The following is a 19,828-nucleotide window of genomic DNA, read 5'->3' on the forward strand; positions in this document are numbered from 1 at the left end:
CAAGGAAAGTAGGCAGAAACTTGCCTTTGATAGCTTCTGCAAAGCAATTATTTTTTCCTCAGTCATGGCTGCTTCTTAGTTCTGCTGTATGTCAATGCTACTGAGATACTAGTTGAATAAATGGGTATGTTTGCTTTATTTTGGAATGACTTTACCTCTGAAATGACAGTATTCTTTTCTCCAAAACAAATAAAGGTTGAATCTGCATGGAATATTAGAAAACTGAGTCCCACACTGTGCTGGTTCGAGGTATGATTTTCAGTCACAATTTTTTAGATTTTGTTTTAAAAGTTATTTTTCTGTTACCATTCATTTTGGGTAATTCAAGGAATTCCTTGACTTTTTGAAAGTGGAAACTTTATTATGCAATTTATTTCCCATCTTTTTAGTAACATTCTCATTGCATTTGTAACTCTAATGCTAATCATAGTATAGGAATGAAGCTAGATAAGATGTTGCGGAATTTGGGAGAAGGAGAGCACATTTTGGAGGAAGAACCACACATGGTATGTTGGGGAGAACAGTTAGGGTGGAGTTAGAGCATATTTGTAAGTTGGCATATATTGGGGCTCAGAGCTCAAAATTGGGCAGCAAACCTAAGTCATAATTCTATTAGCTGCCATTTCCTGACCATCAAGGACCGTGTTAAGCGTTTTATATATATTATCTCCCCTGTTCCTTCCGATAAGTCTGTGAGATAAATATTATTGCTGTTTCACAGATGAGGAAACTCAGATCATGTAGTTTAACTTATCGTAGGCCCTACAGTTAATATGGTCAGAGCTGATAATCCTTTTATTATAGTAGTCATTGTTTTTATATCTGTTTCCTAGAAAATAGTTGTGTAAGTTTTATCAAAGGATGCTATTTTAAAATTTACTAGCTCTGAACGAATTGTTCAACATCAAAACCATAATTAAAAGTAGAAACTTGAAGAATGTGTCATGTTAGGGGCACCTGGCTAGCTCATTCAGTGGAGCATGTGACTCCTCATCTTGCAGTCATCTGTTCAAGCCCCGCGTTGGGTAGAGATTACTAAGAAAGAAAGAGAAAGAAAGAAACAAAAACTAGCATTAAAAAAAAGTGTCCGTTTAAATAGCTGATAATTGCATCAATTAAATCAACTAGGTTTTGGTTTTGGTTTTTTTTTTTAAAGTTTAAATCCTAGATACAATAGATTGTTAAGTTTTAAATCAAGGTTGTTTCATGGCAACACTTTGTTCAAATGATGGATAAGATGTCAAAAGGAATTTAGACATTCACCTTTGTCAGAGAATTTTGCTCCTCCAAAGAATGATCCATGAACCAGCGACTAGACCAGCATCCTCCGCTGGGAGCTGGTTAGAAAGACAGAATCTCAGTCCAGACCCACTGAAGCAGAAACTGTAGCAAGGTCTCCAGGGATTCGTATGCATCTTAAAGAAGGAGGAGCACTGCTCTCTAGACTTCACTTGAGTTCTCCTTATTGCCATGATCAGCATTGAATGGAGAAACCGGTTTTTGTGATGATTGCATTGGTTACTTAGGTTGAAAACAAAGTAGTTGGTGACTAAGTAATTTTGTAGTTGAAGTTATGAAAGGCTGCATGAGTAAATTCACCCACTTATGATTTTACTTTGAAATTTTTCTTGTTTTTGAGATAACTTAGAATTGCCAGAGATGTTAAGAGCTATTTTTGGCAGAATTTTTAGAAAGTTTGTAATTCTTTTTAGATATAAACTGTTTTTTGTCAGATACGCGGTATTCTTAATCAGAACTCTCACTCATTAAGGATTAATACACATGGAAATTCTTCTGCTTCCTTAGTTTTACTTTTTATATTCTAAGTTTTATATGTAGGTTGCATTTTTTTTATACAGTTTTAATCAAAATCCAATTAAAAAACAATTTTGCACAAAACTGCCTTTGTCTAGTGGTGTCAGTAAGTTTTGGGTTGCTGGTGGTTTCTGTTTGATACTTTTTAAGATAAAACACTTTTTTTCAAGGCGCTTTGGTGACTCAGTGGGTTAAGCTTCTGGTCTTCGGCTCAGGTCATGATCTTAGGGTCCTGGGATCAAGCCCTGCATTGGGCTGTCTGCTCAGTGGGGAGCCTGCTCCTCCCCCCACCCCACCTACTTGTGATTTCTGTCTGCCATGTATTTACCATGTATTACTCATGCCCAAAGCACCAAAAAAAAAAGAAGAAGAAGAAGAAGAGGGAGACCGTGAACATACTTTGCTGATGAGTTCCACATCTTTCATCTACACTATCTTGAATGGTCCTAGAGGACAAAAACATGAAACATACATCATTTAACAATGTCTTTTATGTGCATCTGCATTTTGTTAGTGCCATGTGTTTTAGATTCATATTTGTAATTCTTAAAAGACTTTTTAGAACTTTCCTGCTGCATATGTGATTTTTGAGAAGCATTGTGATACCTTGATAAAGTATGAGAAATTACAAAGACTTCAATTAAGTATTTTATTGTAAGGTATATAAAAAGAATCTCATTTCATGGTTTTGTATTTCTGTCTTGCATGGCTTCATGATGATCCAAACTTAAGAGTTTTTAATTGAGAGTAGTTTCGTATTTCGTTGTGTCCTTTAGTTTATGTAATATGGAAATGATTACTTATTTAAACTCTACTTCACAGACTTGGACTAATGTTCATGAAATCCTGGTATCTTTTGGAAGGCGAGTTTTGTGCTACCCACTTTATCGCCACTTCAAGTTGGTGATGAAGGCCTACAGAGACACTATAATGATCTTGCAACTAGGTAAGATAATCTGATGCCTGCAGATTCGAGAGTGGAAAAGTTACTAGTTTGTGACGATGTCGTGATTTTTGCTGTTCTATGCATAAATGAGCAGTGAAAATCATCACATTCAATCACTTCTCCTTCCAGGTATATAAAATAATAGTTCTCTCCAGATATACAATCACAGTGAAGTGTGGTACTCTTTCCTGAGAGGTGTTGGACGGGTCAGTGGATGAGATACACACAGTATTCCACACGATTTTGTGTGATAGTAGATTGCATCATTCAGTTTTGGGTGCCTGCAATTTTCTGGGCACTATATTAGGACTGTGGGTGTAATAATAATAAGGTATATTTCCTGTTTCTGTGCAGTTTACAGTTTTCCTAGGGGGACTGTTGACAAGCAATATCATTATAGAGTGAAAAGAGCTCTGCTGGGGGACATAGTGATCATTGGGCAGGGGCCCAGAACCTGGACTTGGGAAGTCAGGAAAAGCTTTCCAAAGAAAAGCACAGCCACTCTGAGGACTTTTGACTATTGCCAAATCTAACTTGAAAAGACAAATATTTGCTAGTTTTAAGAAAATGGAGAATTTTGAGTCTGAAACATATTTCAGAGTGACTGTAACAGCATCACTGGTTTAAGTATATAATTTCCAAGGTAATGACTTTGAAGGTAGCATCCATTTGTATGGATTATTTCAGGCACATTTATTTAGAAGTTGCTTTCCATCCTTTTTGGTTGTTTCTTATATTCCTTGGGGAGGTTTGGTCATTCCTTTGTCCTTAGATAAAGGTGCTTCTGAGGCTTAGTTTTCAGACTTTAGAGTAAGAAGAGGAAAGTAAGGAAGCTTTTTCCTTTACCACCCAGGTGACATCATTGGCTTAAAAGGAAGAATCCCATCTCTAATGTTTTGTCCCTCTTAAAGGTATACCTCTGTTTTTATTTGACTTTTGTGTAACCTATTGCCTTCTTATGCTGGGGGGAAAAGTCATGTTTGAAATAGATTCTTTTAAGGTAGATAATAATTCTAAAAATGAATTATAGTTAAATGAAAGTTACCTTTTTGTTAATCTACTTGGATTAGGTTAGCTCTGTTTTAGGATAGTTGTTCTAAAGATTGTAGAGCTACTACCTTTGAAAAATTGATCTTTCTTAACTTATTGATGGGAAAGAAACTGCTTTGTGTTTTCTCATGTTATTTCCTCTTGCCTTCTAAGATATTTCTTGAATTGCAAAAAATTACCTTGAAACATCAACCTACTATAAATGACTAGTTGTTGAACTAGAGTTATGTGTCACCATAATTAATTTCTTATTTAAGTCATGTTAGATGATCTGTGCATTATTCATAGGTTTAAACAATGAGAATGAGTTTGCGATTATCCTGTTACATCATGGTTTTCAGATGGAAAACTGGCAAAACCCCTATGTCTGTGTATGTGTTTACGTGTGTGTTCATGAGTGTGTACGCAAGCTTGTGCACACTCACATGATTGCTACCTTTTATTCTGGGAAGTAATCTAGTTCTCTGGACTTTTATTTGAAAAGTAATCAGTTCTGTGATTGCATAACCAGAAATAAATTTGATTGCATTGACTTACATGGTAATCAATTATTCAGACAGTTTTTGTAGGTGAGTTTTTGTAGGTGAGAATTGAAATTGAGATATTTTCATCATTGTCAGTCTGACAAGAAACAATCTTATCCGCTCTGTCTTGAGAGCTCCAGGAAACCTTAGGTAACACACAGGAGGTCTGTCTGTTGAAAATGCATCTTAAAACTCTGTTAATGGTACACAGCATGTTCTGTGGCTAATTTGGGTCATGGTTAGTGCTGAAACAGAGCTGAGTTGTCTAGAATTCACACCATCAGCTATGGGGAAGACAACTCTAGATGAGGGTTGTAACCTGTGTTTGTACAGGTGGATGGCACAAGGATGTCATTATTGCCATTGAAGAATCAAGTTTGTTTGGATACTCCATAATCGAAGCAGGGGGAGCTCTTCTGTGGCATTTAATATTTTCCAAGAATGAAATCGTGCCTGCTTATAATTCCAAGTGCAGTCACGGTGATCACACTTTTTATTAGGTCAGTTTAGTGCTTCCATTGTTTGAAAGTAACGAATAACTCTCCCCCTTAAGAAATATTGATATTAACTGGAATGAGCTCTCAAAACCAGTGTAGCAAGTCTTCAGAATCTGTAGAATATTTCATTATAATGGGTTGACTAAGGTCTAAGTTTTTTTTTGTTTGCTTTGTTTTTTTTTTAAGGTCTAAGTTTTTATTTCATTTTGTTTTTTAAGTTTTGAGTTTTTTAAAAAAACATGAATTTGCTTTTCCTGACTTCACAGTAGCCTTCGCAAGAATTCTTTTGTGGGCCCTGGGCTATTCTCAATGTTGTGTTCCTTCTCCCTCCTCTTCCTCACTTCCTAAAGACTGTACATTGATCTCTCGCTGTTGCTACATGTCTAATCCAAATTCCTTTAAGGGCAGAAAACCTGCTTTACCCCTTTAAGTACTGTTCTAGTGCTTAACACAGTACCTTGTGCATGGAGTTTCTGCCCCTGGACAGTGATCTTGGGCCGCATGATCATCCTCCCTTTTCTCTGTCTCATGTTTTGAGCACCTCTCACTTTCTCCCCCTAGTTCCATTCTTTTGGGAAGAAGCGGGTAGAGTCCTTGATGGAAGCATTGCTTAGCTGCGGTACCCACTGACAATAAATGAAAAAAGAGATAAAAATAGCAGCTTTTCTAATATGTCTTGAAATTTTACTCTGTTTAGAAGTGACATAGTTTAGGGGCGCGTGGGTGGCTCAGTGGGTTAAAGCCTCTGCCTTCAGCTCAGGTCATGATCCCAGGGTCCTGGGATCGAGCCCCACGTCAGGCTCTCTGCTCCACAGGGAGCCTGCTTCCTCCCCTCTCTCTCTCCCTGCCTCTCTGCCTACTTGTGATTTCTCTCTTTCTGTCAAATAAATAAAAAAACTTAAAAAAAAAAAGTGACATAGTTTAATATTTGATTATATACTTCATACAGTTTATTATTCCTACTGATATCTGCATTTACTGATATCTTTATGACGGCATTCCTCACTCTGCTATTGCTCAGCTTTTGAACATATAATGCAGCTATTATATTGAAGGTGCCGAACATCATGGGAAACAACTTCGTTTTTTCTCTCAGTTCTCTCTTTGAACTCATTCTGTCTGTTCTTTTATTGTTTCTGGATGGAATATATATCCTATAAATATCATACCACATACACACCTACCTGTCTTATATAATAGATATTCTGTAAATTTTTATATCACTTTAAATTACAAAAGTCTCTTTTAAGTACTTAAAATGTCCCCTTTGAACTTGATTAAAAAAGTAAATCTTCCTTTCCCCATCTCGGGCCTGCCTCAGGTTGGGAAGCCAGCCCTGGGGAGAGGGGGGCCCCACTTGGCTTTTGCAGGAAATACTGCTTGCTTCCAGAGTGGGCCTTCCTGCTTCTTGATGGGGAGCTTTTATCAGGTGTGGCTCAGACACTAGTCTCTGTACCCTACAATTTCTAGGGGTGGTTGCTTATACTTTCTATGGGCACCACTTAAAACTCCCTTTCTTTTGGTTTAGGGTAACAGGAAAGTAGCTCTCCCTGCGCCACCACCCCTTCCCGCCTGCCCAGGGTGGTTGAAACCCCATAGCACTACAGTTTTATCCAAAGAGCTCTTCTGGACCTCTTTTGCTTAAATTCCTAGGGGTCATAAATCATCAGATTTTTGTTGGTCTCTGTAAGTTTAACATAGAGAGGTTAGCGTCTTTTCTTAAAATATGCATATGCTTGTTATTTGCTTTGTCCTTTGTAGAGCTCATTGGAAACAAGGCCCCAAGAATCCTGTCTTACTTTGCTAGTACAGTCATAATCCCCACAGCTCCCACATTCACAATTTCCTGTGGGCCAGTGCTGGTCTCTATTCTTCAGATACCTTATCTCATTTTGTCCCGTGCATACTCTAATCCTGTGAAGTTAGGATTGCTTTCCCGGTTTTGTAGGTAGAAGACAGGCTTGAGAAGTTCAGTCACTTGCCCAGGGTCAGAAAGCCATTAGTTGGTAGAGCCTGGATTTGATGCCAGATCTGTTTGACTCAAAGTTTGTAGCTTTTGAAGTGTTGAAATGGTTATAAATGAAATTATATGAAGCCAGGAGTTTATTTTGGAGTAATGCACGGAAGTTTGGGGGTAAATGGGCAAGGTGCAGGTGAAACAAGGTTGACCACACCTTGGTACCTCCTTGAAGTTGGGTGATACATAGATGGCACTTCACCATCTTGTGGTCTCTTTTTGCACATGATTCTGCTTCATAAAAAGTTTTTTTTAAGTGTGGGCTCTTAACCACTATAATTCAGTGTTTTAAGTTTATTCACCATTTTGTGAAAAACATTGTAATTCTTGTTCAGACAGTTGTATAATTTTTTTTTTTTTTGGCTAATGAAAACACGTTTGAAATAAGTTTTTTTGGTTCTGTGTTTTTTGTTTTGTTTTATTTTTCAAAGATCTTATTTTTAAGTAGTCTGTCTGCCCAACATGGGTTCAATCTCAAACCCCTAGAGATCAACAGTCCCATGCCCTACTGACAAGAGCCAGCCAGGTGCTCTGGGTTCTGTTTTGTTTTTAAGGCTAACAGAAATCTACCTTTCTATAAACGTTTGGGGTCTGATGACTAGAAGCTGCATGACAGGCTGTAACCCAAGGAATAGCCTTCACAATATTAATTCTTGTTACCAACTAAAAGCTGGGTTTGTATCATATCATTAATATTGCTTACATATTAGACTTTATTGGGCTTAATAATCAGTTTTTTACAAATGACTGTCTTACTTGATATATCTGTCTACTTGCTGTAGGTAGATATAGCACAGTCAATGTGGAAGACAAGAAGAGCCGTAGCACAAGGCTTGGGTGCTCCTTTTCTTTAAGAAAAATAATTGTCCAGGGACGCCTGGGTGGCGCAGTTGGTTAAACGACTGCCTCCGGCTCAGGGCGTGATCCTGGAGTCCCGGGATCGAGTCCCACATCAGGCTCCCAGCTCCATGGGGAGTCTGCTTCTCCCTCTGACCTTCTCCTCGCTCATGCTCTCTCTCACTGTCTCTCTCTCTCAAATAAATAAAATAAAATCTTAAAAAAAAAAAATTTAAAAAAAGAAAAATAATTGTCCAGGAAATAGGGATATGGCAGGTGTGTTGTGTGAATTCTGAGTTCTCATGCAACCTTGGAGATGAATTGGTTTTCAGCATTTGAATTCTGTTTAGCCTAAAGTCAGTTTAGCAAGTTATTATTTTTTTAAAGATTTTATTTATTTGACAGAGAGAGAGAGATCACAAGTAGGCGGGGGGGGGCAGGGCAACAGGCTCCCACTGAGCAGAGAGCCCGATGCGGGGTGCAATTCCAGGACCCTGAGATCATGACCTGAGCCGAAGGCAGAGGCTTTAACCCACTGAGCTACTCAGGTGCCCCTAGCACGTTATTTGTATTGACTTGTAGAAATTACCCCCAATTTGAAAACTAAAACATGAAATCACTAAGATTTTCCAGTGTTGATATTTATCTGTATTTAGACGTTTATTTGTTTTTATTTGTTTTTAAGAGAGAGAGTGTGTGATCTCCTGCACTAGAGAGGGTTGGGGGAAGTTGGAGGGGGGCTGAGGGGGCCCGAGGGAGAGAATCTCAAAGCAGGCTCCACCCCCAGCACAGAGTCCAATATGAGGTTCTATCTCACAATCCTGAGATCCTGACCTGAGCTGAAATCAAGAGTTGGATGCTCAACCAACTGAGCAACCCAGGTGCTCCATCTGTATTTAATTTTTATGAGTTCCCTATTATGGATATTTTAAAGAACTGTTAGACCTTCTAATTTTTACTCCTTAAATACATTATGAAAAATTATTTTTCAAGTTATTCACCAGCGTTGAGTGCTTACTGTGTCAAGGTGCCAAGCTGGGTCTGGAGGTATACTCGTGAACAGGGGAGGTGCAACTCAGCTTAAATTCTCATGCAGGGGTGTGCAATTATATAATAGTTATATATATACATATGTACATATGTGTATATATATATTTTTTTTAAATTGCATTTGTTAGAAGTTCAGAGGAGAAATACATGGGATGAAACTATAAAGTTAAGGTAATGGACTAGCCTTCAAGTTGTTATTTCAAACATGTAACCTCATACAGAGGGGAGGCTCGGCTCTTTTGACTTTTGATTCCCAGTTCCTACTCCAGTTTCCTGTCATTCTAAAGTACTTGTTATTTGGTTGATGAGTTCATGTATTTATCCATTCAGTGGTGTTTTATCAGTACCCACTAAAACGTGATTTATTATGTGCAGAGTACCCCGTAAATAAGAGAGCTATGCAAAGAACGGTTAGACTTGTGTACTCTGCTCATAGGGGAGCTAAGATATCCGTCAAAAACAAAATACCTAGTAGACAATGGTGAGTACCATGTGCAAAATGTGGACAAAGTAGTTCAGAAAAGGAGAGGTGCTATTTCACCAGGAATTCGAGAAAGCTTCATTGAAGGCATGAGATTTGAATTGGGACTTGAAGGATGAGTGGTATTCTGGCACAGGAGGGTGGGGGGTTGTATTCTAAATACTATGAGTGAACAGCCTGAAGAAATTCATGGAACAGTGTGGTTTCATCAAAGACAATTTCGAGTAGATAGACTCTGATCCTGAGACCTACCCTACAGCTTCTGTATCTAGTTCCCTTTCCTATGTGTCTTAACTGGTTTCCCAGAATTTCTCTACTTCTTTGTTATTATCCTTTAATTCTCTGCTCCCTATCCAGGAGGAAATTCTTACTCTCTGTTCTCTTTCTGTCCTGAATTGTTCTTGAGCTTTTTATTTCCTAGTCAATTCCCCATTGCAGTTAAAATGTTTCTAAGAAGGGAGCAATCCTAGTGCTTTCAGGAAATTTAAATAGCACGAATTCAAATAAAATATTGAAGTGCCATTTGTGCCTGTTTCTGCTAACCACTTATATCCCAGCTAGGAAAGGAGCCCCAGAGCATGTGCGCTGCAGCTGAAGTGAGTAAGAGGAGGACAGGGCTCTGCCATGTGGTCATGACTGAGCCAGTCCTTGGCCTCTCTCTCCCTGGATTGTCCTGCCAGGTGGCAAAGTAAATTCCTTGTACTCTGTTCTCTTCCTCAGAGCCAAAATCTGTTTTACAGTTTCTTAAATTGTCAGCTTCTTTCTATTCATCTGTATTATTTGTCATTGGACCTTTGTGGATTTATACATACACTCCTGTATAGAAGGATATTGTATATGAGCATAAACATTAAGGTGAGGAAAATAAAATTTCAGTCATCCCCATAGAATTCCTTTTTCCTCTAATAATCCTGTGAACCACTAGAATTTTAAAAAGTTGCTCTCACGGTAATTTCTGGGTTACATTTGTATAAAACATTCTTTGTTCTTTTAAGATACTCTGTAGGGGGCAGCATTTCCTGTATAGTTTACAAATAATAAATTGCCTTTTAATTGCCAGAGGTGATTAAGAGCCTATGGTTATTCTGCTACCAAAAAAAATTACTTGAAATATTTGTGTTAGTGTTCTTTGGAAATTTGAGTTACATAGTAATGCTTATTGGTGGGTATAGCTCAAATTCAGCTGATCTGAAATATTTATTCATAGATAGTCATTTGAAATGTGCATTACATTTCCAATACTATTTAAGATAAGTTTTGTTAATTTCTGCAGTTTTGGAGCAGAGCAATCTGGAAAACCAGATTAGCTATGTGGTTTGATACTATGGCTTAAATATTTTTTTTCTATAGTTAGTGCCTCATTTAATAAATCTAAAGTTAGTTTTGAGATTGTTTTTACTGATCTGAATTTTTAAGGAAGTAACTTTAAGTTTACTTTTTACTTAAGGGGATAAAGGCAGAAAATTGTATATATTTAAGATAAATTTGGGAGAAAAAAGAGGAGAAGTTTTATTTGACTGTAATGAATCTAGATCCCGTTGCAGAGTAGTAGTGAAGGGCCTGGATGAAGTTCATTGAATAGTACTTCATATATTATCTGGAAAACATGGAAGAATTATATTCTTGCAATTTAGAGTTCCTTTAAATAGGAATTAATTCTGAAAAATCACAAGCTGGAGACATTTATGCAACATACATAAATCAAATTCCTTTTCTGTGTGGGTATCATAAAAGAATCAGCAAAGAGTTATAGGAATATATATGAGTTGGCCTTAGCTTTTAAGGAGTTTATTATATAACAGTAATGGTAAGACAAAGGAAAGATTCAAAATATGAATATAAGATACAAAGGAGGAAGTCCCTTAGGAAAATAACTGGACTCACAGGCCAAATCCAAATGCATCTGGTGTGACCTCTGAGCCAAAAATGCTTTTTACGTCTTTAAATGTTGAACAAAAAAAATCAAAATGGTGTTTGATGACACAATGTAAATTATATGAAATTCAGATTTTAATGCCCACAAATAAAGCTTTATTGGATTACATTCATGCTAGTTCACTTACATATTGTTTATGGCTACTTTTGGGATATGATGACTGAGTTGAGCAGTTGAATCATATTATATAGTCTGCAGAGCCGAAATACGTATTCTCTGGGTCTTTACAGAAAAAAATGTGTCTACCCTTGCTCTAGATGTATGTATCTAGAAGGTTGGAAGAGAGATTTTCAAGAGTGAGCAGAGGTCTTTTGCTGCCTTCTGTCCTAAATACTGGCCAGTGTTGAAGGGGATCATTTCAGCTTTTTCCTCTCCTCCCCATAGGGTGAAATGTAGCTGATCTAGCCGGTAGCCATAAGAGTGGGTCTCTCAGCATTAGGGGAAGTGAACTGAGATGCCTACTTTTCCAAATGGATGAGGGAGTGACAATGGCAGGGCTTAAGACAGTGGGGAGTAATGAGGCCTGTGTGAGCTGGAGACATACATGCCCCCCATCTGTAGCCTGTTGATGCCATGTGGATCTGTAGCATTGCCATTTTGGGGAATTGCAAAGAATGAGAAAGCAGTGATCTTTAAGAAAAAATTTTTCAAAAGTGGAAGAATTAACAATGAAGTAGAGGTTATAATTAAAACCCTAATAGCCATGGCATGGCTGAGTGCACAAGTCCACCTGTGTGGACCCTAAGTTTTTCCATTTCGACTCTCAAGCATTCCTAGTGCCAGCCGGTTTCTCTCGCACCCTCTTGCCCCTGCCAGTTTCCAGCTGCATTGAGCGCTTGCACCAGACCTCTGCTCTTTCAGTCCCAGCTTGAGGGTGAGTCTCAACCTTGTGTGTTCCAGGAGTAGCAGAAGGAGGTAGGACATATCTTGCATTACCTAAGTAACTATGCCCAGGAACCTTAAAAAACAAAAACAAGGTGGAACCCTTACTTTTCTTTCCACTTACCTGTGTTGCTCTTGTCAGCCAGAATCTGGTCAGGGTAGAGGGGATGAGGCACAGGATTCCAGTACCATACCTGTTTGTGACACCAGCAGGGTGCTTTTGAGTAGAAGGGAGGAGGGCTTGATATGGAAGAAGCAAACAGCACTGGCCTAATGAAGGAGGCTTCATGGTATTACTACTTAAAGAATGTGTAGGGCTTAGAAAAGAAAAGAAGGAAGGTATTCCATGAGAAAGTAGAAGGTAAGGAAAGCAGGTAGAGGAAAGTAAGAGGTCCAAGAAATGGCCAGTACTCTAGTTTGTCTGGAAGACTTGGGTTGTGGAGGGGGACTGTGGGGAAGAGGTATGAATGGTGTATTGGGGCAGGATTGTGGAGAGTCTGCAGTGCCTTGCTGAAGAGACTGGGCCTTATGCACTGAGGGACCACTGCAGAGCATGGTGTTGGTCTGTGATGGGCTCACAAAGTCAGATTTATCCAGCAGTAACACAGAGGATAGAGTCACTGAGGGGGGTGAGATTAGTGGCACAGACAAGAGAGGAGACTACGATTCTTACCTGAAGCCAAGTAGTTTAGGGGCAGATGATATGGTCTGAACAGGAGTGCTTGCAGTGGTGTGGAGAAGGAAGAAGTATGGGGGCAGATGTTTCTCAGGTAGCAAGGGAGAAGCACCTGGGACCCTTGATCCGGTCTCACTTCTTGTCCTTCTTCCCTTGTCATCTGTAAAGTTTACATGGTCATTGGTTCATTTCCTTCCCATAGCAGTTCTTAAGAATTCTCTCCTCTTTTGACACATGGAAACATATTCAGATTAAGTATCAAACACCAGGAGCAAGCAGACCCATGACCCCCATGACTGACCATGGGCTGTGTAACTGTTCCACACAGAACACTTGTATCCACACAGAACACTTGTTATCATTTTTACATTGCAGAGAAATTAACCAGAACTGCACAAAGATTATGTATATGTGACTTTTTTTACACTTGTTATCATTTTTACATTGCAGAGAAATTAACCAGAACTGCACAAAGATTATGTATATGTGACTTTTTAATGATCTTTCTTTATCCTTTTAGAAATTGGGATCAGGGGCACCTAGGAAGCTCAGTGGGTTAAGCCTCTGCCTTCAGCTTAGGTCATGGTCTCAGGGCCCTGGGATCGAGCCCCGCATCGGGCTCTCTGCTCAGCAGGGAGCCTGCTTCCTCCTTGTCTCTCTGCCTGTCTCTCTGCCTACTTGTGATCTCTCTCTTTGTCAAATAAATAAATAACCTTAAAAAAAAAAAAGAATTTGGGACCAGAATTCTAAGATCTTAATTTCATAATCAAAATTCTTAAGGCACCTGGGTGGCTCAATTGGTTAAGCGTCTACGTTCAGCTCAGGTCATATCTCAGGGTCCTGAGATTGAGCCCCACATCGGGCTCTCTCTCAGCAGGGAGTCTGCTTCTCTCTCCCACTCTACCTCTGTGTGCTCTCTCTCTCCCAAATAAAAAAATCTTTAAAAAAATTCTCATGTAATCTTTTAATGCACAATAAACTTCCATGTAGATATGGATATGCAATCATTTTTACTAAATTATATTTACTATGCATTGATTAAAATGTAAAGAAGCATAACTCCGTTTTATTGATGTGCACACCATTTAGCGGTGAATGTGCACTCACTGTAATACAGGGAGGGTTTTAAAAGGGCTGGTTGTTCTCCCTTGGCATCCTCATCAGTATATCAAAGCGCTGGAAGGGACTCATAAGGCTGTTTGGACTGGGTTGATTTTTTTCCTTTTATGAGCTGTTTGAGGAATCCAGTTGTCTTTCCTCCTATATATTTCTTCTTTCTGATTTCATATACAATTTTAGTTTGTCCAGTTTGAAACTAAACTAAATCCAAAGAATGATTCAGAACTGTGAATATTAAGTAATAACTATTGGAAAAACGGTCTCATAGTTTCAGTTAAAACAACATCAAGATAAATTTATTTGAAGTTGAGCTACCAGGTATTGAGATACAGGCTGTATTCATAGTGGAACAGTTGAAGTAAAATTTTACCTGTAGAATTACAAAATTTTAAACACGATTTTATTTATTTTATTTATTTATTTATTGTTTTTAAAAGTAGGCTCCACACCCAGCATAGAACCCAGTGTGAGGCTTGAATTTACAACCCCAAGATCAAGAGCTGAACTGACATCAAGAGTTGGATGCTTAACCAACTGAGCCACCCAGAAACCCGATCTTTTTTTTTTTTTCTTTCCACAATTTAGGTTTAGATTACAACTGTTTCCAGAGCTGTTTTCCATGACTCTTTAGTTTCTTAACCTTTCTACCTTTGTGCTTACTATATAGGTGGGTTTATCTTATTTTTTTTTAAATGTTCTGTCTTGAATTTAGATGCCCAGCTCTTCAAAAGAAATTGAAATTAGTTATGCTACCATTATGCAGTTTTGATGACATCCTGCGACATATTTCTAGACTGAAGGAACTACTACTTTGACAGGTAACTTTAAGGCAAATGGAGTTAATGTCAAGGCTCTCCTTCTGAACCAGCAAACCTTGCAGGAATTGCTAGAGCAGGAAAGGCAAAAGGCAGCCTTGGGTTAAATCCATTATTTGAACTTTTGATGGTATAGTATTGTAAGAAAGTTGGCATAATTGCATTCTTTCGTGTCAGGAAATAGACATAATAAGGAGGCACAAACAAATTGGATATTCCACATTTGTCTTGGCACAAGGTAAATCTATAGATCACATAGGTGTTATAACTAGACACTAACTGAGCAATTTGACCAAGTGTTTCTGAACTTAGACTTTATGTACTCCAGACTATATTAACAACCAGCCTTACAGAAAAGGGTCCTACAGTTTGCTAGATATTGTTCTAGATGAGGGAAGAAAGGTGAAAAGCTGCCATGTTCTCTCCTGTCCAGGAGTTTGCCACACCAGTGATAAATACTGACACAGTATTTATTATATAGTGACTGGGAGGCAGAAGGACTTATTTTCAAGTCCTGACTATTGCTCCATAGCTGTAATCTAGGCCAACTCCATATCCTTGAACCTCACTTTCCTCATTTATGAAACCAGGAAGTACCTAATTGATGGGGTTAAATGATTTAATGTGTGGAAGGTACTTGATGCAGAGCAAGTGAGTAACTGCTAACTCCTATATTAGACGGGTGTGCCTGGCATTGTGAAAGAACCCAAATTAGCGGGAGGGAATGTTGGAAGCCCGTTTCTAGAAGCAGTACTGCCTGATTTGAGACTTGATGGTGAATTAGGTTTGGACTTGGGATTATGCATTCCACGCAAAGGGAACATCTACAAAGTTTGTTTGGACTTGCAGTTATGCATTCCACACAAAGGGAACATCTACAAAGTTTATGTTTGCTTTGTGTTAATTTTGTTTGTGGCTATAATAATAAAGTATGTAATTCTAATAACTAAAAATGTTCAAAAATGGATACTGGATCATAAATTTGTGCTCAAAATAGCAATTCTTACTGCTTCATATGTGTTTAATATTATAACTCTGAAATGTAAGAGCCTAAATAACCATATGAGGAATTTGAGAATAAAACAGTGAAATATTTGTTCTTAAATACTTTGAGAAGTATTCATAAAGCCGAGCTTAATGTATGTTTGTGTTAATTGTTAGGGACTTGACTTTAAGCTACTTTCTAACAGGGCCTGGTATTGACTTTGATTTCTTAATTTTGATTAATTTGACACAATTACCCTTCCATTTTTATGGTCAGTAATCTATGAAAATTAATGTTAGAAGTAATTCAAGTTATCCCTTCTGATAATGTGGTCTCATCAGAATCCCAGAAATCTAACCAATATCTATCATCTTAAAATGATAGCAGTGTTGGCTTTTATTTTGAGTTGATTTTATAAATAAAGATCAAGCAGTGCTTTCTTTCAAGTATTCTAAATAACCACTTCTTTCTCCTTTACTCCTTTTGTCTTTTGTCTTACATAGCTCACAACTTTAAAGGGTAAAACTAGACACCCAGAAAACCACAGCCACATGGCAGCTATAATGTATCAGAACTTGAAAAGAAATTTAGCTCTTATTATATAGTTAGCAATTTATATTATTTTTCTTTTTGCTGGCCAAAAAATAAAATAAAATCAAATCCACCATTCTGATCATTTCTTAGTGAGGGGAGCTATTTTTTAAGTGCTTCCAACCATCAGCTGGTCTGTCAGTAAGACATTATAGCCAAACCTGACCTGCTAGGAAGATTTCAAATCGCCAGTGGATTCTGATTTACAGTAGCTCAGTCTTGTCTCTGTTTTGAGATCTATTAGCCTGAAATGCCACATCTGTCAGAACAGGACAGATGTGGTATTAGTTTTCCTTCTGTCACTCTCTTCTTTTTTTTTTTTTTTTGAAGATTTTATTTATTTATTTGATAGACAAGAGATCACAAGTAGGCAGAGAGGCAGGCAGAGAGAGAGAGGAGGAAGCAGGCTCCCTGCTGAGCAGAGAGCCCGATGTGGGGCTCAATCCCAAGACCCTGAGATCATGACCTGAGCCGAAGGCAGAGGCTTAACCCTCTGAGCCACCCAGGCACCCCTCTCTCTTTTTTTTAAAGTAGGGTCCATGCCTAGCATGGCACCCAATGTGGGCACTTGAACTCACAACCCTGAGATCAAGACGGGAGCTGAGATCAAAAGTTAGATGCTTAACTGACTGAGCCACCACATTCCCCAGTTTGCTTTCTCTTTAAAGGAAAGCTGGAGAAGGTGTAGCCCCAGAATGTGTTAAATACTGCTTACTGCCCACCTGCTTGTTGCCGGCATGCGTATTTTTCTTTATGTCGTCATTATGTTTCTCTGTGTTGTTATTGTACAGTCATTTTCCCTGAGGTAATACATTCATGGTGCTTGTCACTTATAATACCAGGATACTAATTTTAAACTGCCTTCATGAGTGAACAAGAGATCTGGGTCCCAGAAGCCTTTCTTCCATGGTTACAGTTGGCTTAAGTAAAGACTGCGTCGATCTGGAGAATCCCTAACTCTGGAGATTTAGCATCTTGGAGAGGCCTGTTGGGGCATTGCTGTAATGAAAACAGTTACCGTGGTTACTGTGCAAGCACCTTCTTTTTTCCTGCTTTGGACCAGGCAGTGAACTGGCTGAAAACGGTCACTTGCCTCCAGTGCCTTTGAGCAGGAAAAATGTCCTCTGATTTAGGCCTTTTTTTTAATACCTATGTGCTATGTGCTGAGCGCACAATCGGATAAAGGCCCACGGGAGCCAGGTGCTTTGTGTCCCGAAGGCTTCTGGCCACTGGCCACGTGACAGCTTGGAGCAAGGCCAGTTTTTTTTTTCTTTGCTGATAGCTGTTAGATAAGTGGTTGACAACCTGAGAGAAAGAGCAGTCAGTACAAAAGAGACTAAAAAAACCCGCCTGCCTCACAAGTCTCCTGGTTCTGTGGCTATAATCGTCTATGGTGATTTAGTGGGAACAAAAGAGACCCAAGTACGACCTTGGGGTAACAATACACATTGTTGGAAAAGGGTGATTTAAATGTACTTATTTTCCTCGATTGTCAACTGCCAGTAGCCTAGTTATCTCTTACCTTTTTTTGTCACATAGCATACTGTGAAAATAGTTTGAATGAGACATACCGTGAAAACACAGCTTTCCAAGAGCGCACAACTTTCCCTTTCAAAACTGCCTTGCATGTGATTTTCTAAAATTACCTGATCTAAATATTGCTTCTCAGTTGTTCAAAACTACAATTTAAAGAGAATTTAAATATGAATTAAAATTTTTTAGCATACTTTGCTGATATTTCAAGGGTTGGCTGTGTAGCTGTGTGTGTCTAACTTTTTGTTAAACAAATAAATGTTTGTTGTGGGGAAATCTTGAAAAGGAGAAAGTACAAAGAAGAGTAAGCAACTGTAATTTCACATGTAAAACAGTGGTGGGCACATGTCAGGCACTTAAGTGCCTTTTCAATGAATGCAGAGATACACATTAATATTGTTTGGGTGTAAATGTATTTAAATGGGTTTTTTCCTATGTGTATTTGTCTTCTTTTTTTTTTTTTTTTTGAGAAAATAGGAGTCAAAACATACCAATACAATGTAACTTCTCTTTAAATTAAAACAATTATTATTTTTGACATTTCTTATATTATTATTTTTCTTTGGTGATAGTGAAGATGTGAATTTGCCTGTGGCCTTTAGCAAGGGGTCAATCTTACACGAGGCATGTCTGCTAAGGGAAGCTATGTCATTTCATTAAGGTAGTGGTTGCCTTGTATTTTCATTAAACACATGAGTGACCTTACTTCCATACCCTTCTTAATAAAAATCCCTGGAGTTGGGCCTCTTATCCCTGCTGTCCACTACTGCATTCAGGCCTTCATACCTCATCTTTCATATATCTGTCACCCCAGCCCTTGATACGCTCTGACTTTCTCCCAACTCAACCTGCTTCCTCTTCCTCATTTCCCTGCTTGAACCACCTGCTCCAACCAAATGATCTTTTCCTGTTGTTCCCTAAACCCACCCCATTTTAAGTCTCCTTTTCACTCCTTTTCCCACTGTCCTTCAAGCCAGTATATCTCCCCTTTTTCTTCACTCCGTTATTTGCTGTGAGGTCTTGCTCCAAATCCTGCATTTTTGGTAAGGCATGACATCTCGAGGTGCAGGATTCTGGGCTGTCACACTGTACACAGGCTTGTGAAAATTTCAAGTAAATACTTCTGTGTGTGTGTTTTTTTCTTTTGTTTGTTTGGTGGTGGTGGTGGTTGTTGTTTTGTAGAGACCTAGGATTAACTTTTAAAACTTTAAGTTGGTGGTTATAAAAGTAAACTACTCCTTGAACCCTGTCCCCCAAAAAAGAGAGAGAGAGAAAGTAAGAAATTGGCATGTGCTTGCCTTGATATTTTCTTCTCTTGGCAATTAAAACTGTTAAAGAAATTCTACACTTTAGTTAGTTTTTTTTTTTTTTTTTCCTCTTGGGATAACATGGCTAACTTGGTTTCATCACTTCTGTGAGTTTTGATTGTATTTCCTGCCTCCTGTCATCAAACTCTGCCTTCAACATTACATACTTCGTGATGAAAATAGGCGTGCCGTGGGGAGAGTCCACACTAGTAATTTGATACAGTTAACCTGGGCCACACTGATAGTCACAGTTCTGGTCTTAACTTAACCAAATGTAGTTTTAGGCCTTCTAAGTATTTGTTTCTCTAACCCATTGAGCAATGGGGTTTTTATTGGCATTCTTCCCATCTGCATGTGAAGAAGCCGCATAGTTAAAATTTTTGAAAAAGGCATGGCCCCTGCTTTGAACTTAATTTCTAACTCTGGAATAATAAAATGTGTTGGTGACAGAATGGGCCAAGAACGTATGGGTAGCCACAAGCTGGTCAGTTTAGAATTTGGGTCCTGTGAGTATCTTACTACCTTGAACCTTAGCTTCTGCTGCTGTGAAATGAGCAGGGAAGTCTCTGAGGAGGATCACCTATTTTGTTTCCATGTTTCTTTGCAGCAGTCAATAGAGAGGTCCAAAGATAAGGAGGTGAGCCCAGGCTTCCTAAAGTGTGAAGTCTTAGGCTAAGCCGTGAAGGCAGGGTAAGATGCCATTAAGTTGAGTGGAGAAGAAAAGGCAGCTCTGGGTATGGGAGCCAATTGAGGAGAGGACCTTGAAA

The 19,828-nt window shown here is 38.6% G+C and overlaps 1 protein-coding gene across 1 annotated transcript in view; it reads left to right on the plus strand.

Annotated features, from left to right (window-relative positions):
* The window catches only part of SHQ1 (SHQ1, H/ACA ribonucleoprotein assembly factor), a 102,371-nt gene that overhangs the window by 38,210 nt on the left and 44,333 nt on the right, over nucleotides 1-19,828 (plus strand). The window contains exons 8-9 of the mRNA XM_044253154.1: nucleotides 196-249; nucleotides 2,638-2,761. Coding sequence (XP_044109089.1) covers nucleotides 196-249; nucleotides 2,638-2,761 — 178 coding nt within the window. The remainder of the gene's footprint in view (nucleotides 1-195; nucleotides 250-2,637; nucleotides 2,762-19,828) is intronic.

This window comes from Neovison vison, chromosome 6, assembly GCF_020171115.1.
Source record: "Neovison vison isolate M4711 chromosome 6, ASM_NN_V1, whole genome shotgun sequence".
NCBI lineage: Eukaryota > Metazoa > Chordata > Mammalia > Carnivora > Mustelidae > Neogale > Neogale vison.